The sequence below is a fragment of the Ursus arctos genome, unplaced genomic scaffold (assembly GCF_023065955.2).
Source record: "Ursus arctos isolate Adak ecotype North America unplaced genomic scaffold, UrsArc2.0 scaffold_24, whole genome shotgun sequence".
NCBI lineage: Eukaryota > Metazoa > Chordata > Mammalia > Carnivora > Ursidae > Ursus > Ursus arctos.
This window is the reverse complement of record NW_026622919.1, coordinates 15,101,246-15,126,978: the sequence shown is the minus strand read 5'-3', so window position 1 is coordinate 15,126,978 and position 25,733 is coordinate 15,101,246. Positions and strand designations below refer to the sequence as shown.

Genomic DNA, 25,733 nt, shown 5'->3' with positions numbered 1-25,733 from the left:
AGGCTCTTCCGCTGTGAGCCTGCTTCTTCCTCTCCCTCTCCCCCTGCTTGTGTTCCCTCTCTCGCTGGCTGTTTCTATCTCCGTTGAATAAATAAATAAAATCTTTAAAAAAAAAAAAAAAGGAATTCAGAACAGAAAAATGGGAGGAGGAATTAGCAAGAGAGGAGTTTATAGCTTTAAGGCATGAGGAGCTTACAGCTTTTTAATATAAATTGTTCCCAGAATCCATGTCACAGCTCCTTATATGGTGCTGCTTTTTTCCTCTCGGTTGCTATGACAACAGCAGCACTGCACCATTCATCAGCTCTGGACCTGGGCTGCATTGCTAGCCTTCCGTGTTACTCCTGAATGTTAAGAACATCCGTGAATCATTCACTATGTTAATGCTGCGCCATTAGAAACCTAAGAACCAGTTTTTCCAGCAGTTTGCTCTAACAGAAGGGTAAACTAAACTGCGCCACAGAGAAAAATTATATAAAAACATTTTTTTTCCCTAAGGGACTCATACAATCTATATTTGCTGCAGTATTCTGAAAGGATAAGCTTCTGTCAGGCAATCTCATGAAAAGAGCTCGTCTGTGTAATCTTTCTTGAAATCATTAGCTGTTCAAAGCAAATATCACACTGCCTCTCTGGATATAAAAAGAAGCAGGTGATGTTGTTAGGGGTTCTAAGCTCCTTGGGGAGCATCACTTGTGCTTTGGGACCATGATCGACATCTGCTGTAAGAAGTCTCACCTGTAATGCACAGTAAGTTCTGGGCAGTGTGAAGAGCTGGCTGGAGAAGATTAAAGTGTGGATGGATCATTACTGACGTGTGAGATCTGATAACAACATGACCAGTGAGTAAGAAGAAGCCTTTCAGGTTTTCAGGAGAAAAGACTATATAGTATTGACTAATGAGGAAGAAAAACTAAAGCCTTGTGAGTATGATGAGTAGAGATTTGTGTGTTACATGGATTTCTGAGATCTAAGGCCTACTTTGAGCTTTGTAAAAAACGAAACGCAACCTAAGAGAATTTGACACTTAGTTTTTAGGGAAGCCATTAAGAAATGCCATCAGGCACATTTATTTAATTTTTAATTATGTGGTTTTTTACTCTGTGTATATGAATCTTTTTAAGTAGTTTCATATTTAAAAAAATAATTCATTGTGAAAAAAGTTGCTAATATTTTAATGTAAATGTGATGGTTAGGTTGCTTTTTTTGTTAGATTATGATTCCAGTATAGATTTCTCCTTCTTATTGCAATATCCTTATGAGTAAAATACATTAAAAAAAAAAAAAAAGTAACGGTGCGGGAACCTAGAATTGTAAGCCTGCTTCCTTAATACATCAAATCTTTCTTATTTCATTAACGGAGTGCTTACAAATGGATGTTCTTGCACTGTTTAAGGGTTTTTTTGTTTTGAAAACTTGACATTATTTGCTAGTTAGGTTTATTTGTATTGTCTGTTTTCCCAATTAAGAAAGGTAAATTATTTACCATTCTTGTATTTCTAAGCCATTTAGTAATTATCAATTTAAGGCAGATTGAATTTATAGATTGAATTTTCTCACAAGACTCGGTCTCTTTTCTGGCTCTTAATTCTTTTCCCTTTTTAGTTCTTCAGCTAACCATGGTAACTTAGAAATGTGCTAAAAGTAGGAACTTTGGTTTTTCAAAATTAGAATATTTAGACTGATGTTCAGCTACCTCACAAAAGAAAAAGACATTTCATCTGGGTTTATACTTTCAGTTAGTTATCTTCCTGAATTACTTTTCTTAAATGCATGTTGTTCAGAGAAGGTATACTATAGGGAAATAACTGTTCCTTTAATTTGCGCAGTAAGGGGGGGGAGATTTTCATTCTTCGTTATTACTTCATTTTGATTTATATTCCTTCTTCCATTTTTGAGATTTTTGCCTTTAGGTCTATACATATGACTTTACCCTGTATTTAAGAAACCTTTAAATAGGAGATTTAATATATTAAAGAATAATGAAAGTACTAATCACTGATACTTACTGTCATATCTGTCTTTAATAAAAGGATTTTACTTTTATTTGAAAGCCTATAATTAATAGATTCAGTAAATTGAATAGTCATACTTCAATCATTGCCGTGTAAGAAAATAGGAATTTTGAATTGTATGTATATTTAGTAACTGTGTACATTGTAAGTTGACACTCTTTTAAGACTCCTCACAAAAAATATATATATATACAAAGGATTTTGTATTCCATTATCTGTGAAACCATAATTCTTATTAATAATAACAAAGACTAATTTGGGCACTTTTTAACAAGGATAGTATTTTTAATAACATGTTTATTTTAAAGTAATCTTTCTTGGTATATCCTGTGATTTTTTTTTTTTTTTCTGTTCGGGGACTTGCCCAATGGGTATATTCCAGAAAGTTGTATAAGCATATTTGTCTGTTTGTTTGTAAGTGTCTAAATTAAAATCTACCCAGGAAGCTGCCTATTTTGAGAGATTCTGCAATAAGTCAATTTGGTGAATCTATATATCATGTACTAGGTTTTCTTAAAGTAAGAGCCATCTGGTTTTTTTGAGTGCATGAAGATTCAGATTACAGATTTAACTGGCAGCATGCTATGAAAAAAATTAAGCCTCATGCTTTGGATTTATAGTTTAACCCCTCAGTTTCAAAATCTTCAGGTTTACTTTCTGAAATCCTTTAAAGTCTTTTCAGTATTATTCATATAACATAACTGCCGAAAATCTTAAATTGGTAGTAGGCATTGCTTTTATTTGAGAGGAAATGTGCTAGTAAATAAATAATATATAAAATTTATAAATATTAAAGGCTTAAGTTTCTTCCCTAGTTTCCATTAACTGAAACTTAAACGGTCATTCTAACAATACTTCTGGATATCTAGATATTCATTAGTACCACTAAAAGGGTTTACAAGGAAATAGGTGTTTCATTTATGTCAAGATCTACATTTAAACTTAAAATCTCACATGGTGATAAGTTATTTTAAAAGAGTGATTCCTAGTTATTTTTTTTTTCTCATGGAAATCAGCATAATATTTCTGTGATAAACGTGTCTTCTTTATCACTCCAACATTATGTAGTAAAACCTTTTAACCACTTGTCAGTGTTGCAGCTTAGGACACGTTAACCTCTCTGAAGTCTCTCTTCTATACAGTTAATGAAATGATGCCTTTTTGCAGTGTCATTGCAGACATTGAGAAAGATACTCTATGTAAAGAATTTAGTGTAGGACAAAGGAAACATTTTCTAAGTAATTCTCTTCCCTACCCTTCCTCTCCACTGACCTACTACAGTGGTTCTTGGGCTTTTCCTTGGGAATACCTTTAGGACAGAGGAATTTGAATGCATACCAGAGGGGTGTGAGATGTAGTCTAAAGGGCTTCCACAAGCAAATGTGGAGGGGCGCCTGGGTGGCACAGTCGTTTGAGTGTCTGACTCTTGGTTTCAGCTCAGGTTGTGATCTTGGGTTGTGAGATTGGCCGGCGTTGGCCCCACGCTCAGGGTGGAGGCTGCTTGGGATTCTATCTCCCTCTCCCTCTGCCCCTCCTGCTCATTCTCTCTCCCTTTAAAAATCAATGGATAAATCTTTAAAAACAAACAAAGGCAAATGTGGAAATTTCCTGAAACACGTATTGTTTTCTTTTAAAATAGTCTGCATTCTACATTTTTTATCATAGAAAATGTTTTCCAAAAAAAATCTTTGAGTGAAACCTCACTCTTCAGGAAAACATGCCATGTTTTTTCCTATTAACATGCATGCCCCCAACACATTACTACCTATGTCTATGAATTTCTAAATGTAAGACATACTACTTAGAACTCTTGGCCTGGGTATCATTTTTAGGAAATAAAGATAGTGAAATAAAAGAAGCATATATTTCTCTGAAGAAGTAGATTGAGAATCAACAGGCTGGGATGAAAAATGGATCTGATTTTTAAAGCAGAAAACATACTCAGTTCAAAAGAGAGTAGTGGTATGGAGCTGGGTCAAGCTTGTAGTGAGATGAGAAAGGAATACCTTCAAGTCAAATAATAATGATAATGGAGAAACTAATAATTTAGCATTTTTTAAATTGTGAGAAGTCCTGCAATAAAGGAGCCTATTTGCCTGTTTAATCTCGCACCTCTGAAACCTAATTTGACAACAGACCACCTTTTTTTTCCTTACACAACTACAACAAAATCATGACAGGTAAGCATTTCAAGGAGCATACTTAGGGAAATAAATGTCATTTAGAAGGAAAGAAGAATGGGTAACATTTGGCAGCATTTTGGCACTGCAGAAGATTATGGAAAAGTAACGTTTTACTCAAATTCCTCCAAAAAACTGTGCTTTAATGTTTTAAAGAGTAGTAGTTGGGAGAGGGGGGAAGATGATCATGTAGATTAGCACGTGAAATGAGAAAGTGACTTGACTTAATACTTGAAGCAAGAGTGTACAGGAGACATTCAAATGGTAGACACATCAGTTTGTCTGGAGCGGGGGTTTCATGAAGGATGCTGAGGACCAGACTGAGGAGGCCTTTGGGGCGATGGTAAACTAATATGGTAGCAGTGGAAAAGGTTCAAGGAGAGAAGGGTTTTAAGAAATAAGAAAATCAGTGATTGACCAGTTCTAAGATCCGGGAACGTGAGATTATCTGTCAAAGATGATGCCGAGACTTGAAGAATGGGACTTGATGGCCTCACTAATAGAAATAGAAGGACTAAGACAACTGGTTATGGAAGAATCAGCCACACTGAGTGAGTTCATGGTGACTGGAGGATATTAGAGTAGAAATTGTGGTTGCAACACTTTAAGAAGAAGTAAGATATTAAGATATAAATTTGTCAGTTATACCCATAAAGGGTAGTTAAAACTTGAAAAGTAGGGGCGCCTGGGTGGCACAGCGGTTAAGCGTCTGCCTTCGGCTCAGGGCGTGATCCCGGCGTTGTGGGATCGAGCCCCACATCAGGCTCCTCCGCTATGAACCTGCTTCTTCCTCTCCCACTCCCCCTGCTTGTGTTCCCTCTCTCACTGGCTGTCTCTATCTCTGTCAAATAAATAAATAAAATCTTTAAAAAAAAAAAAAAACTTGAAAAGTAGGTTAAAAAAATCTCTTGAAAATGAGAGTAGAAGGGCACCTGGGTGGCTCAGTCAGTTAAGTGTCAGACTTCAGCTCAGGTCATGATCTCAGGATCCTGGGATCAAGCCCCATGTCGGGCTCCCTGCTCAGTGGGGAGCCCCCATTCACGCTCTCTCTCTCTCTCACTCTTTCTATCTCAAATAAATAAAATCTTTAAATAAAAAAAAAAGAAAATGAGAGTAGAACATATAAACAGAAAAGGTGAGAAATGAGTGTTTCATGAACATATACCAGGCAGTTTCACTTTATTCATTTGATTTTTGTCAATAGCAGTTTGAATTATTATGGCCCTGATCTTACAGATTAAGAAAATAAGACCTCAGCAGGTTAACCATTAAGCAATTGAAGCATAAGAGATCAGGATTCCAACTTAGGTCTTTTTCTAACTTCAGTACCTACTCTCAGGGGTCAAGAAGTAAATCTCAAGGAATATCCACTTACTGGACCAAAAGGGGAAAACTCATGTTAAAAGACGGATGAGATGAATACAAGGAGCAGTCTGAAAGATCCTGGGAGAACCAACGTGGTAAAACTGTTATGGAAGCTGAAGTTTGAGGGGGTTTTAAAGTATATTTAATCACCATTTTCAAATTCACTTAGAGGTCAAGAATACAAATTCATATGGGAGCATGAATCTATTGTTGATTCCGCTTTTTGTTTTCTGGAACTATAGAGATCAAACTCTTAGGTGCAGTCATCTGCATTAGACAAATAACTGTATTCTGTTTCTTTGAAGATGTGAAAGGGAGAGAAGCTACCTAAAACAGGTGAGAGTGGAAATGGGAGAAGGAAGCATCTAGTGAGAAATCCACAGCCAAATACGCTTCTTGGAGTTCTAGTTGTTTTTCGGTGTCTATAATACATTGTCACAAATAGGACCCTTTAAGACTTTTGAAGATAAAGTAAGTTTCTCTTCATTTAACATCACCCCAGTAATTTTCCCATTTTTATGTTTACATAGTTGAAGTTATCCCTAAAGCAAGATGACTTTTACATTAATTCCTGCTATATGATATAGCAGTTCACATTCTGCCACTTACTAGCTTTGTGATATTGGATATGTTCTGTAACCTCTCTATCTCATTTCCCGCATCTGTGAAATAAGTACAGCAATTCCCATAGGGTTTGTAAGGATTAGATGTGTTTTTACAGGCAGAATGCTTTGAACAGCCTTTAGTACATTGTAAGTTACTTAGCAATAATAATTGATGATGATATTACTTATTGGCAATTCCAACACTTCATTTATCTCTCCCTGTACCTTTCTTTACTTTTCCAGTGTTTCCTTTGGTGATAAGGGGAACTGTTTTTACTCTTTCTTGTTAAGTTATTAAAGTGAACAGAAAGTAGTTACAGCTCTGATCACAAGATTTAAAGCATGCTTGGATTTGGAAAACATCTGCTGTCCCTAGTGGTGGGTACTAGTGTGGACTTTTCTCTGGAACACTGTTACAGTAATCATTAATGTTCAAAGTATTTCAGTGTGAGTTTATGTTACTTCCAGTAGAAACTGGTCTCATAGTCAAACTAAAACAATTGATAAGTGTCCAATTTCCTCTTCCTTATTTGAAAGAAACTCCCTCCCTGAAAGTATGAACAAAATAAGTATATTGTGGTATGAATATGATATAATGAGAAGCTTAGAATTGTGATAAAATTGTACATTCAGTAGAGAGTGGGCTTTTCATGTTAGCATTTATGAGAAATGTAAGTTTTAAATTATTTAGCAGTATAGTTTAGCATAAAAGGCTATATAACCTAGTTTATGGACTCTGGAACCAGACTGCCTACATTTGAATTCTGACTGACACTAACTAGTTCTGTGTCCTTGGACAAGTAGTTGAACCTCTCTGTGCCTCAGTTTCCTCATCTATAAAAAAATCAGGTGATAATATCTACTTCATACAGTTGTTGTGAGGATTAAATGAGTAAAGTACTTTGAACAGTTTCAGATCAAAATTGCCCAATCGTTGTTAACTTTGGTGATTTAGTATGTAATTTAGGTCTTGTCTCCTTACAAGGCAGAAATGGTATTTATCCTCTTTATTACTATATTCCCAGTCTTTAGCACAACGCCTGGAATACAGTAGATATTCATAGTAGATGTTCTATACACATTTGTTGAATAAATCAATGAAACATTCTGAGCTTACCTAGGGCTTCAATAATATTCTTGCTTGAATACCTTCAGCAAAGCAGGCCAACTCAGATAACCCTTGTGTAATGTGAAATGCTTTCTCACTAAGGTTTTATTTAAGTGAAGTCTTGAAGGTGCCTGACTCACCATTTTGTTTATTGATCAGATTTGTGACGGTAAACACTTTTAAACTGAGGTTGGAAGTCAGTAGGACAAATCAGTCAGGCTCTTCCTCCCCTCCCTGATTCTCAGGATTCTCTGAAGATATTACAGTGCCTAGAAAAGGAAGAAATAGCTTTCTTCATTGCCAATTTTGACCTGGTTTAAGAACTTCCTACGGAAAAGTTGCTCTGATGTATGAGGTCGACTTACCTAAGTTCAAGGCTGGGGGCATACTACAGTTCTAGGTCTCTCATTTTTAAGTACCAGAAAAGGTCCGGTTTGGTTTGGCAAAGCTGAGATTAAGAATTGCTGTTGTTTTCTTTTTCTCACCACTAGGGCTTCTCTGTTGTGCTGTGGAATTCTTTTTATTATATTAGTATTTTCTGCTCTTCCTCTCTCTGGGGATAAGTCATTGCTTTAAAGAACAGTCTTTATCACTATGTTAGTATCTAGTCTCTTTAGCTTAGATTATTTTATAAGCTACCTCTTCTACTTCTAACAATTTTATTTTGATTTTAATTATATAATTTTTCCTAAATTATGCCTTGGATTTTGAAAAGACATTTTTTTGGGTCAATGTTAACCTGTCTAAAGTAGTTTTGCTTTATATTTTGAGTATTGCTTTTGACACTTCTCAGATAGTTTATTGTTAAGAATATGGTTAATAGAGGGGCGCCTGGGTGGCACAGCGGTTAAGCGTCTGCCTTTGGCTCAGGGCGTGATCCCGGCGTTATGGGATCGAGCCCCACATCAGGCTCCTCTGCTATGAGCCTGCTTCTTCCTCTCCCACTCCCCCTGCTTGTGTTCCCTCTCTCGCTGGCTGTCTCTATCTCTGTCAAGTAAATAAATAAAATCTTTAAAAAAAAAAAGAATATGGTTAGTAGAGCACCAGATATTGTTTGGAAGTGTTGAATCACTAAGTTGTACATGTGAAACTAATATTGTACTGTATGTTAACTAACTGGAATTTAGGTAGAAACTTAAAAAAGAATATAGTCAGTAGAACGTCAGATAACTCCCTTTTATGGAAATCTATTCATGCTTTATTGCCCATTACTGTTTAGGTCATCTCTGTCCTTTTAATTATGGACACTGGCTGTCATAGTGGATTGGCAGGGTTTTATACTCTGTGTTTTATTTCCAAATCTAAATCGTGGTAATTGGTGCCTTACAGGCATCTTGTTATCTGAAGATGTCCAGTTGGGCTCCTGAGTCCAGTCTTACATTCTCATCTGCATTCTGCATGTAACTGTGCCCTAGGCAGGATGTGTTAGCTCTGCTAGTAACAAAAGCTTTCTTAACTGACCTTCACTTAACTAGTGGCATGATTAATTAATGTTCTGCATTCCCTTTTTGACACCCCCTGACTGTTGTTAGGATAAGATGGATTTTACAGGCCAGTTGGCCACCTTCTGATTTACCTAGGTACTTCTGTTATCCTGTGGGCGCATGTGCTTACTGAGAGGCAGTTAAATTACTACCCTTGTACTTCTTATTATGATCATATAACTAAAATTTATATATATTAACTAATGAAATATAAATGCAACAAAGAGGGCATTTATAAAGCTACTGTTCCTAGGAAAACTCTTTTAAAAGTCTTGGAAAAAATCAATTAAAATGTCAGCAAAGGTAATTTGCTAAAAAAGTGCTGTAATGAATTAGGATGAACGCTGAGAGGGATAAGATTGACGGTGTTTGAGGGTACAAACTTGTAACGAGTAGTAAATAAGCCATAGAGATCTAATGTACAATATAATGAATATCAACAATAATATATAATTATGTATGTGACAAATATTGCTACATCAGCAATAATATTACAGTATCTAAATGTATCAGTAACACATTATACACTTTATACAACGTTACATGTCAGGTTCATTCAATTAAAAACACTTAAAAATCCATCTGCACTTAGGGTGTCTAAATTTGTTTTATTTTAAAGAAAATGAATACACTATACATTTTAGCATAGTTTATGTCAGAAGAAAAACTGGAATTCATGTTCAAACAGAAAGGCCTTGGCTTCACACCAGAAGTTTGATGGATAAATGTACATTTATATTTTAAGTTAAATAGTTTGCTTCATGAATCGTTTTTGTCTTTCCCCACTGCTATCAAAAAATTTTTTAAACCGATCAACTACTAGTTCCTATCAGTGTGGGATATGAGGACTTCTAATACATATTACCATCATATTTTTCGATAGCCCTGACCACGTTTGAGAGAATCATGAGCAGAGCCATAGATTAGCGTGGAATAGACCTGTGAATTCTGGTCTTATCTGTGTAGGACTAAGGCCCGGGTTTAATTGTAAGTGAAGATTTGTGTTCAGTAACATGTCACTCCTACCCATTGAGCCTAAATGCCATCTATCAAACTAAAGAGCCATTTAAAAAGAATATTCTGTTCCTTTGGGTAGAAGTGCATGCTTCAAGGTAGTTTACAGAAGTAGTTAAGTTGCTGGACTTTGTAGTCAGACATACAAAGTTCAGTTTCCAGCATGACCACTCATTAGCTGTGGGACTTTTTGGAAGTTACTAGTACTCTTCCAGCTTCGATTTCATTGTTTATAAAATGTGCAGAGTAAGAGTAACTGCCTCATAACAATGTTACGAGGATAAGCAAACCATGTATGTCAAGTGCATAGTAGACCTATGTACAGAAACTCATAGCAGTAACTAAGAACAAGAGCGTTGCATCTACCTATTGTTATAAGTCCAATTAAATTGAAAAAAATAAATTATAGTCACCACCTTCTATTGCCCTTATCATAATCCTTTGTATGTCTACATAATTACAAAATAGGAAATAAAATCTGGAAAACTATTTATATTTCTCCTTCAGTGTTTAAATTAATTATTTCTTTCCTCTCAGCCAAATTTTTTTCTCATTAGGTAGCACCATAAAAGATTTATTATCTTTTGTTAGCTGTTTGTTAATTCCTTTCTTAAAAGGAGTCAGTACTGACAATTACTTTATAAACCTGTTAATTTACTGTTTACATTTCAGGGGACATGGCCTAACGTAACGTATAATTGAATCTGTACAATAATAAAATGTTTTATTATGGGTATTATTACTAAACAATTCTGCATATCTTTATTAAGAGCAAAATAGTCTTTTCCGCCATGAGGCTTCCCTGAGAATTTGAAGCTCTGATTTAGTACAGTTGGAATTATATTAAAACACTAAATTCAGAACTACTTGTTGTAATATACATACTTTACTGCAGCTTACGTTGATATGCACAAATATCACTAAAATCTATAAATAATTAATAAATCGGTTTATTTTTCAGGAATCTAAAAACAAAACATTAACTTTTTATTCCTTCAAAGTAGTGGGAAAATGAATGTAGCAAAGTTTATAGGAGTCAGACAACATCAATGAAGGATAAGCTTCAGGAGGTTAAAACTTGGAAACATGGAACAGATCAGAAGACACAAAATATTGACTAGAATTTAAAAACCCAGGAAAGGTTTTTCAAGAATTGTAACTAAATAGAATTTATTTAAAAGAAAATAGCTCTAACCAAACTGCTTTGGAATATGTTATGTTATAGCAGTAGGAATAGAAGACTGATTCTCTACTGTGCTTTTTTAGCTCATAGCACAGTTCGATAAAGTAAAATGTTTAAAAGCAAGAAGAATGTAATTGCTACATAATGTGCAGATTAAAATTGGTCATAATAGATATCTAGACTGACAAGATTGCCACTTAGAAAGTCTGTGGCTATAGTGGTTGAGGATACATAACATAAAAGCTGTCAGGGAAAAGGAAAATACCAGGATCATTTGTTGACTGGTTGTATGTTTTGGTTTTTCTTCCTGAACTCTTCCTTCTCTACCCCATGAAAAAAGGGAAGGGGGGGATTAAATGTATATCTCTTACCAAATATCACAGCATCATTACTTTTTCAAGCAAAATTTATTTTGTTTTTTTTTTTTCTGTTTGCACCAGTTGTGTGGATTTGTATGTGAATTGGTTTTTTTATCGCGGGACTGATGCTAATATCCAGTATTAACGGATGTTCAAATCAAGTGTAAACCACTTACTTTCAAGACTTTTTCTATGATATTATTTCATAGCTTTTAAATTCTGAAGGAACTTTGGAGATCATCTGGATTGGTGAGTTCAGAGTGTGGTCTATGGACTGGCACCACCAGCATCACCTGGAAACTTTTTGGAAGCGCAGATTCTCGGGCCCCACACCAAACTACTGTATCAGGAACTCTGAGGATGGAGTCCACCAATCCATGTTTTAACAAGTCCTCTCAGTGATTCTGATGCATGCTGAAGTTTGACACTTACTTATCTAGACAACCCAGCTTCTTAGGGAGGTATTTTTCACCAGACTGTTCCAAGTAGAATTATGCACCACTTGCTTTTGAGATCAATTGGGAGGGGAACTCTTCTTTGCAGGCAGTAGGTATCTTTGTATTATATCTAGAACAAAATGGCTGTCCCACGTGTGGTAGGCTGCCTGGCTATTCTCTCTGTAGTTAACAGCCTGGATATAAAGTTTTGGGGGCAACATACTACTGTTTGGCCAGAGTTACACATCAAGTTGGCTATAAGATGGACTTGCCTTGTAAGGAAGAACTACAAAGCTCTTAACTACTTGACCCAGTTTTACTTCAGGATTGGTAGGGAATAAGTGAATTGGCCAGTTTTTCCATAGAAAAGAAACAGACATTTCAGTATGTCCTTAGGAGTAGTAGAGACTTAGGTGATATTAGCACTGCCATTTATTAGACTCTGATAAGCCTCTTAAAGCTGAAGGTTTGGCAGTTCTTTCTTGGTGAATGCCTCAGGATGGCCCGTTATCACTGTAGCTGATTTTATTCTTTCTTGTGTCAAAAAAAGGAAGAGACTCAAATATCAGAAGCTTAAAAAAGGCAAAAGTGTTGGAAAAAGTGACACGTTTATTTTTCTATCTTTTTCATTCTCTCTGTACCCTACATATTTTTTTTAGAGTTATCCGGAGATTAATATAATTTTTAGTGGATACTTTATTTTAGTACACTTAGTAATACAGATTGTGCTATGAAAATGTTACTATAACTTGCTCTTTAAAAGTTCTGTTACCTATTTGAGAATAGGATAAAAGTGACTTTCTGGTAATGTTTATTGTTAACAGTTACACTCAAGCTATACTATTTATGACGGAGATCAGCAAACTTTTGTTTTTAAAGATTTTATTTAGTATTTATTAGAGAGCGAGAGCACAGAGGGAGGGTGACAGAGAGAAGCAGATACCTCGCTGAGCAGGGAGCCCAACATGGGGCTCAATCCCAGGAGCCTCAGGTCATGACCTGAGCCAAAGGCAGATGCTCAGCCGACTGAGTCATCCAGGTGCCCCAGCAAACTTTTTCTTTTTTCTTTTTTTTTTTTTTTTAAAGATTTTATTTATTTATTTAACACAGATAGAGACAGCCAGCAAGAGAGGGAACACAAGCAGGGGGAGTGGGAGAGGAAGAAGCAGGCTCATAGCGGAGGAGCCTGATGCGGGGCTCGATCCCATAACACTGGGATCACGCCCTGAGCCGAAGGCAGACGCTTAACCGCTGTGCCACCCAGGGGCCCCTCCAGCAAACTTTTTCTTAAACAGATAGATAATTTAGGCTTTGTCAGCTAATAGGTAAGATCAAGAATATTATGTAGGTATTTATATAACCGCTTAAAATGTAACTTTAAAAATATAAAAGCCATTTCTTAGCTCATGGATCATAAAAAAGTGGATGGCCAGATTTAGCCCACAAGCCACATGACCTATGATATAGAACGGATCCTTAGATATTTACCCTTCAAGTTTTGAGGTGGTATACATCAATGATTATATTACATATTAATTATGTAATTCCACATAATATTGTTACATAGTAAATTTGATCAATAAATTCTTTTTCACCAGAGTATTTTAAAAATATAAACATTAGTCCCTCTTCAAATAAATTACCAAGCATTCCAAATTGTAGTTTTAATTTCATGATATGTTACATTAATGGGAAATCAGGGAAATGGGTTCTTGGAGGCCCTTCAAGATAACTTTTGAATACGTGAAAGTATTGTAGAAATATATGTAAGTTTACATCAATTCATAAATTTCTTCAGAAATTTGCTAGTGAGAGAAGAGGAAAAAAAGAAAATACATGTTAATTTGAAGAGAAACTACTTGTGTTTTAATGAATATTTATAAAATACAGCTGTTTGGACTTATGGAGTATTCAGAATTTTAGAACCTAAGTTACAGTATCTTATTGCATAGGAGAGAGATTGGGAGACTATTCTTTGTAGTATTTTGGAAAAATAACCCAGCATGAATCATTTTCTTCAGCCAAACAGGATGGGGACAAAATACGCATGAATAGGACGCTAGGGCTAGACCTAACCATAAGTCATGAAAAGAAGTGTAGTTACTTGAGAAGGCTGTGCTATGAGAAGCCCTGCCTACCGATTCCTTCTTCTAGGTGATCTAATACATTCTTATGACTTGAAAATTTCTCTATGCTGATGTCCGGAACTCAGAACTCTCTTATGAGCCCCAATTATTAACCAGTAAATCAGGATGTCTTGTTGACATCTCTGTAGGGATCCTGTAGAAGACTAGGTATTGAAGAAGAGTAAAAAGCAAATTTTGATGCCTGTTATAATCTCTTGCCTGTTAAAGTTACCCAATAAATACTTAATATTTTAAATATTTTTAAAGGGAGAAATATTTGTTTCCTAATAGTTTTATGTGTGTTTGTTTTAATGAAAGTATAATACACACGATTTTTTTGTCTTTTTAAATCAAAGTGGGAGTGCCTGGGTGGCACAGTCGGTTAGCGTCCAACTTGGTTTCAGCTCAGGTCATGATCTCAGGGTCCTGAGATCAAGCCCCACGTCGGGTTCTATGCTCAGTGTGGTGTCGGCTTAAGATTCTTTCTCTCCCTCTACCCCACCTTCCTGTGAGCACTCTCTTTCTCTCAAATAAATTAATTAATCTTCCAAAAAAAAAAAAAGAAAAAAATCAAAGTGTACAGAAAGGCTTGAAATGAAAAGCTACCGCCCCTAGGCTCACCTTTTCTCATTCCTAATTCTACTCCCCTAGGGGATAATCACTTAAAGGCTTGGCTATTTCTTTTGATATTTAGGTCCACATCTTTAGTTCACATGCTTCTGCTGACATTTCTTGACTGATCAGTTTTAAAACATCTAATGAAACAGTACACTTATTTGCAATGCTCCCACCTTTCCTCCCAACATAATTATGTCACTATTTTTTGTTTTATTGGTTATAGCCATAAATGATTTATTTTTTATTTCTATATTTCTTGTCCTATTAGGTATAAGACACTATTTCTTGATTTCCACTTTGTAAGAAAATATTGGCACCCCTGCCCTACCCTTCCCTCGTCCCACTTCCTAAATTCTGCCATCTGTAATTTATGGTTCAAAGGCTGATCGTGTTTTCATTCTGCTCTATAATCATAATTAAGTCATTTGTGCTTTATCTCTAGATTAATTTTAGAACTTGAAAATCAATATAAATGTTATTCTGATTATGTAAATATTGTTACCTGCAGGGACAGGTAATGTACTATGACTACATCTTCTTTCCTATATCATTATTTGTTTTTCCTGTACTTTCTAATTATGTTTCTTTATTGTACTGCCAATATTTTTCAAAACTCTTCACCATGTAGGGTAACAGATCCTTTTTTCTTTTCACGAGAAACCTTCCGAGTATCTTCCAAACTCCTCTACCCAGCTAGACTGGTTACTGTCCAGACTTAAAGTTCTGCTCTGCTTCTGTATCTTAGCTGTTTTGCTTTCTTGGTTGATTATCCCATTTTCTAGATCCCAAATATTTCTGTTTCTTGGCTTATTCACCCTTTTGCTGCACCATTCCGTCAAGGAACTTCTGAAGAAGTGGTATGTAGGAATTCAGTTTCATGAGTTCTTCTACATCTGAAAATGTTTTTATTTTGCTACCACACTTGATGGAAAATGTAGAACCTTTGGAACTGTATAGATCTGTTTGCATCTTCTGTCACCCTTCATGCTGTCGCTGTCATATGTCTCATATCTGTGTACATTTTAAATCCCACAAGGGTGTGTAAAATAGTCACATGTATTGGAAAGAAATTAAGGGTAAAAGAGCAGTCTTTTGCATTTACTCATATTTTTACCATTTCTAATGCTCTTCATTATTTTCTAAACACTTACGTTTCCATGTGGTATAATTTTCCTTCACCCAATAATCTTAAACATTTCATAGTATGCATCTGCTCTTGACACATTCTGTAAGTTTTCTGTTATCTAAAAATGTGTTATTTTGAGATGCCTGGGTGGCTCAGTTGGTTAATGTCTACTTCAGCTCAGGTCATGACCCCAGGGTCTTGCTCAGTGGAGGGAGCCTCCTCTGCCCCTCCCACTGCTTGTGTGCTTGCGTGAGTGCGCTCTCTCTCTCTCTCTCTCTCTCAAATAAATAAATAAAATGTCTTATTTTGACTCCATTCTTGATATGTGTTTTCACTGGATATAGACTTCTGTGTAGATCCCCCCCTCCCCTCCTCAGCCCTTTAGAGATGTTAGTTTATTGTCTTTTGGCTTCTATAGTTTCTGATGAGAAGTTAGACATCATTCAAGTTGTTGGCCCTTGTATGTAATATCTTGTTTTTCTCTGGCTGCTTTCAAAATTTTCTCTTTTTTGTTTTTTAGCAGTTTGACTATGATGAGCCTAGTGTATTTCTGTTCATATTTATCCTGAACTCCTTGATTATGAAAAGTTATGTCCTTTACAGATTTAAAATATTTAGCCAATATTTCTTGAAATATTTTATCTGCCTCATTTTCTCTCCTTCTGAGACTCTAATTACATATATGTTAGACCTTCGGATATCATCTCACAGGTCCCCAAGTGTATTTTTGGTTGGTTTTGTTTTTTGTTTTTAATCCTTGTTCTCTGTGGTCTTCAGATTGGGTAATTTTCATTCTTTTGTCTTCAAATTCACTGACTCCTCTGTCATTTTAAACTTTTCAGTTTACTATATATTATTTATGTGTGTATGTGTGTACATACATATATATGCACACTATATACTGTCATTTAAATTGTCATATTTAAACATTTAAATATGCTGTTAAACCCACCCAGTGACTTTTTATCTTAGCTAATATGTTTTTCAGTTCTAGAATTTGCATTTGGTTCTTTTTTACAGCTTCTGTTTCTCTGCTGAGATTTCCTTGCCTTTTTTTTTTTATTAAGAAAATGTATTCCTTTACCTCTGAAAATAGTTATAATAGCTGCTTTAAATTTCTTACCTGCTGATTACAATATCTAGAGTGTTACAGTGTCAGTCTCCATCTTTTCTCTTGATGGTGGGTCAGATTTCCTGGTTCTTCATGTGATGAGTAATTTTGTATCCTAAACATTTCATTTTGTAGATACTCTGGATTTTGTCATATTCCTTCAAAGAGTATGACCAGTTTTTCTTTTAGCAAGCAATTAACTTGGTTGGATTTAGTGGAAAACTCTTGTCTTTTGGGCATCAGTTGAGTTCAGTTCAGTTGTATTAGACTTAGCCAGTCTGCCCCATGCAATGCATGGTTCAGCAATCAGCCAGAGGCTTGACACAGAATTTTGGCTACCTCCTATAGCTCTCTCTCTTTTCTGGAAGTCTTCTTCCTGTAGCTTATTGCTGCAGGCTCTGTCTTTTGATACTTCAGAGTAGACAAACTATAGGTTTTCTCTTGGAGTTTTAATGGCCCCATGCAGTGCTGTGGTTTGTTTTTAGCCCAGAAGCCAAAAAAATAAAAATAAAAATAAATTAGAAAAAGAGAAACTCCTATCAATCTGTTCTTTTTTTTTTTTTTTTTTTTTCTTCCAATTGTTAGGTCTCTTCCAGAATCTATTATGTTTAGTCTCCAGGGCCTTGAGGTAGTTGCTTTTTGTATTTTGTCCAGAGTTTAAAGTAAATCTGTGAGAAGGGTCCACCTAGTAGAAGCATACTTGGCTGTAGAGAAGCAGAACCTTCCTGATAGGATTTTGAGGTTTTCATCATTCATAATATTGAAAGTTTTTCAAGTTTTTTCTAATTATAGAAATATTTATGCATTTGGGGAGCTGATATTTAGCTTTAGGACCCAATTTTATTATTAAAAAAAAAAAGACTTTAGTGTTCTTTTCCTTACTACTTATTGTTCCATACTTAAATGTAATTCTCTTTTCTCTTTTCCATACATCCAGTGAGGTACATTATTAAAATGACAGAAATCATATGGAAAATTTATAAACTCTTAAGTTTGAGATTTACTTCTTGGCTTCGATTCCTGTTTACCATATTAAGCACCACTGCTTCTGTCTCCATCCAGCTGCCAGAATTTTTTTTTTTCAAATCTTAAAGAAGTAATGTGAATAGAACAATATGTTTTATTAGTTTAAAAACCAGGAGTGGGAGGAGACTTATAAAAACCCTAAGGGAAAAAAAAAAGACTTCTAAGCTTAAGTCAGTGTCTACTTTTGCATATTTATAAATCACCCTTTTACTAAAGTACACCCAAGAAGAGTAAAGCAAACAGTTGGTTTCTTTTGTGTACTTAAGGAAAGTCAGAATAAAAATTTCTGCTTTTATCTCTAACTCAGAGATGTACCTGATAGAACAATAGTTCTGTTCCTCCCATTAACCCTCTCTTTTCATGATTTACTTTCCATGAGAGTAGGCAACTCATCTTTCCATAACGTGTCCTTGTCAGGAGTTAATCATCTTCTTATATTCTTCCCTATTCCTTCCCAGTCAGATGATCCCAAGATTTCTGAGAATTGAAAAGCAAGTTATCCTGTTATAAAGACTGGGAATTGCTGAGAGATATTCTAAGGTTGGAGGAATGCTGATTCTTTACCCGTGGTTAGTGGGTAGTGAAGTGTTCTCTGTTGTGAGTTCTTTGTTATAAGATTAGTGGCAACTGCACATTCCAAGAACAAGCCAAAAAGTTACTGGTCCTTCACACTTAATCTCTGAAAATGTCTCAGTAGTCATTTTCGTTCATGGGACAAAGACTGAATTTGTTTTTAATCTACCCTTGTAGAATTTCATTACAGTCTGGCAAAATGTTTATGTTTATGCAGATCTTAGCAGTTTTCTGCCTCCCACATTGACTGCCTAGGATCTTTTTCAGAATACTTTCCTGAAGTTTTGAAAAATAAAAAAAAAAAGGGTTTTAATTTCCTTCCCTAATTGTTAACTTTTCTCTTTCTTTGTTAGCCCTAGACCTTTTGGGTCTACCTTGGAGAAATCCTTTTGGAGTTGTCAGTAAATGATGGCTAACCATTATTTACATGCTTACTATCCAAGTTTATTTTTCCTTTCAATTCTTAAGTGTACGTTAAAGTTTTTTTCCAAGGAATTTTATGTTATTTCACGTGGTCAGCATATTTTCAGCCATTATTGAGAGCTGGTGCAAAATGGAAAACAGCATTATATATCATTCTCATCAAAACATTGTTCTGAGATGATTATTCTATAGTCCTTGCCCTCGGAGAGCTTATAATCTGGTAGGCTTTGATGATTCTGACAAAAATAATAGGAGATAATGGAATTTATACTTAAAATTTATAATGCCAGAATCCCGTATCCAATGTCCTATAACATACATACATACATTGATTGATTGATGATGATTGATTGATTTAATGTAAGATCCACACCCAGCGTGGAATCTATTGCAGGGCTTGAACTCACGACCCGAAGATCAAGACATTAGCTGAAATCAAGATGCTTAACTGAGTGAGCCACCCAGGTGCCCCTCTATAACATACCATTAAATAATAGTTTGTAAAACATTCAGAAAGAAACTAATCACTAGCTTTCTCATATTATAAACACCTCTTCTCCAACTTACAGTACCTTTCCCTGTCATACATATAAGAGGAACTATACTAGTGCTCTTGATATAATACATATTCCGCTAAAGAGAGTAACTTCATCCATTAAATAACAGCTGTCCTTTGGGTGTAGGGACATAGGGAGACAGAACTGAGGCCAGAAGTGTGAGCAGATTGCTTCTTGCAATCTAATGTCATAAATCATCCCCTTTAGATGCCAAACATTCTCATCAGCATCTTTAAATTTACTTCGTACATCTCCACGTCCCTCCATTACCTATCACATCATCACCATCATCATCATATACTAATAATCACAACAACATCTAGTAGTGAGCACGTTGTATGTGCAAAGAACTATGCTAATTGCTTTACAAAGATGAGTTCATTTAAATCTTTACAATATCCTGGAGAGGTAAGTAGCATATTATTATGATTACATAGGCCACTTAGTTTAGAGAGGTACAAAGCATCTGTTGTGTGCACTGTGGTTGATCCACGAATCTAAGATCCATATTTTAGTTCTTGTTTCAGGGATAGCTCAGTCTGTGGCCTTGAGTATCACATTATGCTTCAGCTTCCTATTTCCAAAGGATAATAAATTTTAACATCTTCCTTTTTAGCTTTATCTACATTATTCTTTAAATGTAATCCTCATAACAATTCTGAGAGAGAGATTGTGGCCCATGTTTTAAAGATGCAGAATCCAGGCTTGGAAAAGTTGGATAATTTGTTGCAGGCCACATAATATGGGCAGTGTGATGCAAGTCTCACTTGAAAGCCCTTTCTTTTCTTTCTTTCTTTCTTTTTGTTTGTTTTACATTTTTTGTTTTGCTTTTTTTTTTACTAATTATTTTTTATTATGTTATGTTAGTCACCATACAGTATATCCTTAGTTTTAGATGTAGTGTTCCATGATTCATTATTTTCGTATAACACCCAGTGCACCGTGCAATGTGTGCCCTCCTTACTACCCATCACTGGCCTATCCCAGTCCCCTACCCCCCCTCCCCTCTGAAGCCCTCAATTTGTTTCCCAGAGTCCATAGTCTCTCTTGGTTCATTCCCCCTTGTGTTTACCCCCCTTTCATTCTTCCCTTCCTTCTCCTACCTATCTTCCTGCTATTTCTTATCTTCCATAAATGAGTGAAACCATATGATAATTGTCTTTGCTTGACTTATTTCACTTAGCATAACCTCCTCCAGTCCCGTCCATGTTGCTGCAAATGTTGGGTAATCGTTCTTTCTGATGGCTGAGTAATATTCCATTGTATATATGGGCCACATCTTCTTAATCCAGTCATCTGTTGAAGGGCATCTCGGCTCCTTCCACAATTTAGCTATTGTGGAAAGCCCTTTCTTTTCATCATTGTGTTCTTTAGCCTACTGTTTCTTTCCCCCTACTTTCTCATAGATATAGATGAGAAGATATGAACTATAGATGTAATATTTCTGTCTTAAAGGTGCTAAAGAAGATATATTTTTCCTCTAATTTGGGAGAAATTGTAGCATATTCATGAATTTTTAGAACATTTACAAGTACATCTAACCTCAAGCCTTACAGTCATACCGCATGTCTGCTCTGTGTTACAGCATAAATTGCATATATAACTATGTTATATTTTTAGTTACATTTTACATTTTGAGGAGGTGAGAATCATTTAACAAGGAAAAAACTGTGACTAATATTCAAGTTCATATTAGCAATGCAACTGTTTTGGCTCAGGTCATGATTTCAGGGTCCTGAGATGGAGCCCTGAGTCAGGCTTCCTGCTCAGCATGGAGTCTGCTTGAGATTCTTTCTCTCCTTCTCCCACTGTCCCTCCCCTGTTTGCATGCTTGTGCTTTCTCTCTCTCTCTCTCTCAAATAAATAAATCTTTAAAGAAAAGGCAAAAGGGGAAGTCATTTTTAGCTGTTTTTGTTGGCATTAATATTTTATATAAAATAAAATAATAGGAAGGCCATAATGCTTTGAAACTTTAACAGACGTAGTAGGATTCTGATCATTTTTAGTTGCATTATTTTTGCTTCTTGTATTTTCCAGTCTTCCTATGATGAAACATGTTTCTGTAATGTTTTAAACTTAAGTATAGTTATATTTCATAACTACTTTAAAATTAAGAAGTTGACCTGACAAATATATAGAGTTGCTTATATCAATACACCAATATTCACATAAGTCAACATAACCAAAATTTTGAAATTTGGAACTCCTTTTTGTATTACCAAAAACCTAGTTCTTCAGATGTATAGAAATGAAATCTAATGTCATTGGCTTTTGAGTATGGTGTTGGCTTATTTAAAAGGCTTTTGTATATGCAAAGATATTAAAATAGGTAATTGAAATCTACACTGCCTTATTTTATCTCCTATACGCTGACCTTTGCCATACACTGAAATAAAGAGAGAACATTTTCAACAATGAGTTGTAAGCTATAATAATTTGCCTTTTTCTTTGTAATAACCTATATGGGTAAACAAAGATTTAAATCCCAACTTCTTGAATTGAGAATTTCTGTTTAATTTAGTCAAAATTGTATTGAAGTAATGTCTTATAGAAAAGTTGTTGGAATCATTCTTGGAGTAACTGTTTCTTTGGCTCACCATGTTGTCTCTGTATTTATTGCTTGTATGGTCTATCTATATTTCATCGTGTCTAGTATACCCTTTTATGTAGCACAACATAATTGCATGAAAATAGAAATTAGGTAGGATCAGACTTACTCTTGAGTTACCTTGAATACAGCTTAGAATCACCTATTTTCTTAGATCTTAAGCACTAAATAGACGAAGGACAAATAGATCATTTAACCTCCAAAAACATATGGATAAACAGAAATAGTTCATTCAACAAATAATAGTATTTGCTCTGTATCCCACAGTATTATAAGTATTGCTAAGGCTAAAGCAATATATAAGACAGACAAAGGTTCTGCCTTTTGTTCGCCACATTGTGAATGGTAAACATCTGGAAAATGCAAATTAAAACAGCATGAGATACTTCTTCCCATTGTGATGCAGTAACCAGTACTGGACTTGCCCTCCCACTAGAAACAACTGTTATCACACATTGCGCAGTTAACAGCATGGTAATGTGATCCCTGAGAGAGAGGATGGGAAGGAAACTAGGTGAACACTGGCCTTTTGCCTAAAGGTATTCCACTGATGGTGGAGAACTCAAAGAAAGATAGTCTTACTGAACTGAGGAAACAGATCAGAAATTGGGGAAGTCGAGGCAACTGAAATTTACAAAGTGCTGAAGAGTAGGAAGCTAGCAGAAACAGAACAACAGACTTCTGCAGAAGGGTCCTTTTGAATCTTTAACTCAAAACTAAGTTGCATATAGATGAGTAAGAACCCATGAGGCTGGAGAAAGAATCCCAGGGAGCTATAAACAGAACAATTCCTAGAGTTCCCATAGGAATGGGAGATTTGTTTTTCATTCTGAGCAGCCAGAATGTAGAGAGATCTTATTAAAAAGCCTGGAGCATTCAGTAGAGATCCAAGAAAGGACACACTTTGATAATAAGGCTAAACTAGCCTTAGAGAAAAAAGTTACTCCAGACTTGCCTAAACAAAGCTTTTAAGGCTCAAAAGGATCAGACTAACTTACAGGCCTTGGGTCCGAAAGCAGCTGCTTTGCCTTCCTGTTGAAAGTTAAGAATAAAAAGGATATTGACTTCCTTTAAGACATCCTTCAAATACCCCTGAGTGTGGAAGACCTTGGGCGCAGCCAAAGTGTCTTCTAGTCTTTCCCTTCTAACTCAACTATATTCTCAGCATATTTTGTTGGATATTTTTTATGGAAAATAATCCAGTCATTAAAGCTAGAAATTAAATGATTATTGTCTGATTATAATGGCGATGATTTATACAATGTTTGTTTTATGAAACTCTGAGTCTCTCAGTCAGGTGATTTATACTGCGATTAGCATTTTTAATATCCATTAGTGCTTTTTAAAACTCACTTTTAAAATCATTTGTTTTATTGGAACTCTTATTTGTAATGCTTGTCTTTGCTTTGATTTTCTACTTCATACTGTTCATTTAGCAAATAATTATTAACCAACTACCATATGCCAGACAGTATTCTAGGCACTATAATCTAAAGCACTATTTTTGAATGAATAAAAAATGTGTAGATTAGACTAATTTTTGATGATATATGTTCAGCCCATTTAAAAGAAAGAGGGCTATATTGATACAGAATTTGCTGCTTTGCTCATTAGTTCTGCATCTTTTATGAATTGTCAAGGTATTATGTAGCATATAGCAAAGAACACTACGTGTTCACCAAAATTCCCTTTCTTCCTTGGGACTTAGGTAAACTATATATCCCAGCCTTTCATGAAGATAAGGGTGTCACGTGACTGAATTTTGACCAAAACGAATAGGAATAATGTATACAGATTCCAGCGAGGCTATAAAAACGTCACATATGCATCTCCTCCCCTGGTCTTTAGCTTGATGTGGAGAACCCATGAGAGAACAGCTCCAAGGCTTATCTTAGGATAGGGAGCTGCCTCCTGAGCTCCCATATTCTGTTGTGTTGAGCCACTGAGATTTTAGGGTGGTTTTCTTTCTTGGCCTACCCTAGTACAAGGAGGAAACATGTACTGTAGCTGTGGTGATGTATCTATGGGAGAGGACAGTGATTCTTACAAATACCTAAGTGAGTTGAGAGACTTCAGTCTTCCTCAGCCAGTCTGTTGTGCACACCAGCTCGTTCGGATGAAAACACTGCTCTCTTCCTTTGGGCCCGGCTCCTAGCTCTGGTTCTGCTTGAGCCACTGGAAGGGCTGCTTTAATCTGTACACTCCCATACCCTGTCTCATCTCCCTGTCAGTCTGTATCCATTCTTCCACTTCCCTGAAATCAAATACTTTCTCCTCTTCTCCAGCTTATCTACCTTTCCTTTTCACTTTCTTAATCGGGGGCATATCTTTAAGGCTTTTCTTTCAGTGCCACGTTTAGTGAGTGAGCATGATGAGACGCCCTTTACATATTTGTAAGTGCGGTAGCACAATTTAGAAACTGTGAGTGTTAGAACGCACTGATCACCCATCACATCTAAGAACGACCTCATGATTTACTCTCAATTTAACAGAGTAACGAAAGCTCTTCTGTATTGACATATCACACTTGTTTAAGGATGCCACAGTACCCTACACGTAGTTTCTTCAGAGGTGTGTACTATATGTATAACTGATTCACTGTTTCCTCTTTCCCCATTTTTTTGGGGGGGGGGATTCAACTTTTTATTGAATATGTTACAAAAAAGGTTTGGTCAGAAAGGCCACAGCCCACATCATCATCACACTCCTCAGATTCTTCTTTCTTTGCTTCCACTTTTCCTCTCCTCAGCTGGGGCGTCAGTGGTGGAGGAGACAGGACCTCCTGTTGATGCAGGTGAGGCTCCCAGTGTTGATGTCGGCCACGGACTTTATAAATTAACCCGGCCAGAAAGGTTCGACATTTATGCTGGCTGCTTTAATGAAGGCATTGATCTTATGATCGTGTCTGACCTTTACCTCATTGTGTTGCAGGGTGAGGGCCACGTGGATGCAGGTGAGCTCCAAGGCGGAGGCCATGGTGTGGGCAAATGATGGGCGGGCACTGCTGGGCACGGTGCTGGTTGCCCGATGAGGTGAGGGCCTCACTGCAGCTCAGCCTAGCTTCCTCAGAAAGATGGAGCACCGTAGTGGCCGCTAAGGAAAGCCTCTTTCCCCACTTTTGACCTGTGACTGTGCATCAGTGGCTCTTATAAGTATATAGAAACGGATTGGGACACCTGGGTGGCTCAGTCCGTTAAGCATCTGCCTTTGGCTCAGGTCATGATCTCAGGGTCCTGGGATGGAGTCCCACATCAGGCTTCCTGCTCAGCGGGGAGTCTACTTCTTCCTCCACCCCTCCCCCAGGTCATGCTCGCACTCTCTCTCTCTCAAATAAATACATAAAATCTAAGAAAGAAAGAAAGAAAGAAAGAAAGAAAGAAAGAAAGAAAGAAAGAAAGAAAGAAAGAAAGAAAGAGAGAGAGAAAGAAAGAGAAAGAAAGAAAGAGAAAGAGAAAGAAAGAAAGAAAGAAAGAAAGAAAGAAAGAAAGAAAGAAAGAAAGAAAGAAAGAAATGGATTGGCTCTCCTGAAAAGATGGCCAAAAATGAGAGAGGCGACTGCTCTGATTAATCAAATGACTAGATTGTCCAAATCACCTTAAGTCTATTTATATGAGAAGTCTTTTTAGCTTGAACCATTTACACTTGTTATCTCCTGAGTCTCTTATTATCTTTAATGCCTAACTAATATCTCAGTTATGACTAGAGGAGATTATTGTTATTATATCAAAGTATCTCGTCAGTTCTATCCCTTCATACTGGATACCAGTTTAAATGCAGTTGCCTAAATATTTTGCTCCCATCTCAACATGGAATGG

General features: G+C 36.1%; 1 protein-coding gene and 1 pseudogene across 5 annotated transcripts in view; one reads left to right on the top strand and one right to left on the bottom strand.

Annotated features, from left to right (window-relative positions):
- The window catches only part of TANC2 (tetratricopeptide repeat, ankyrin repeat and coiled-coil containing 2), a 359,716-nt gene that overhangs the window by 146,902 nt on the left and 187,081 nt on the right, over positions 1–25,733 (top strand). Inside the window, exon 1 of one of the 5 annotated variants that reach the window (XM_057318085.1) lies at positions 111–750. The exons of the other annotated variants lie outside the window; for them this stretch is intronic. Within the exon in view, the coding sequence (XP_057174068.1) occupies positions 744–750 (7 nt within the window). The 5' untranslated portion in view covers positions 111–743. Of the gene's footprint in view, positions 1–110; positions 751–25,733 lie in introns of those variants that run through there. 5 annotated transcript variants of the gene reach the window in all.
- On the bottom strand, positions 24,554–25,014 carry LOC113265655 (60S acidic ribosomal protein P1-like; annotated as a pseudogene).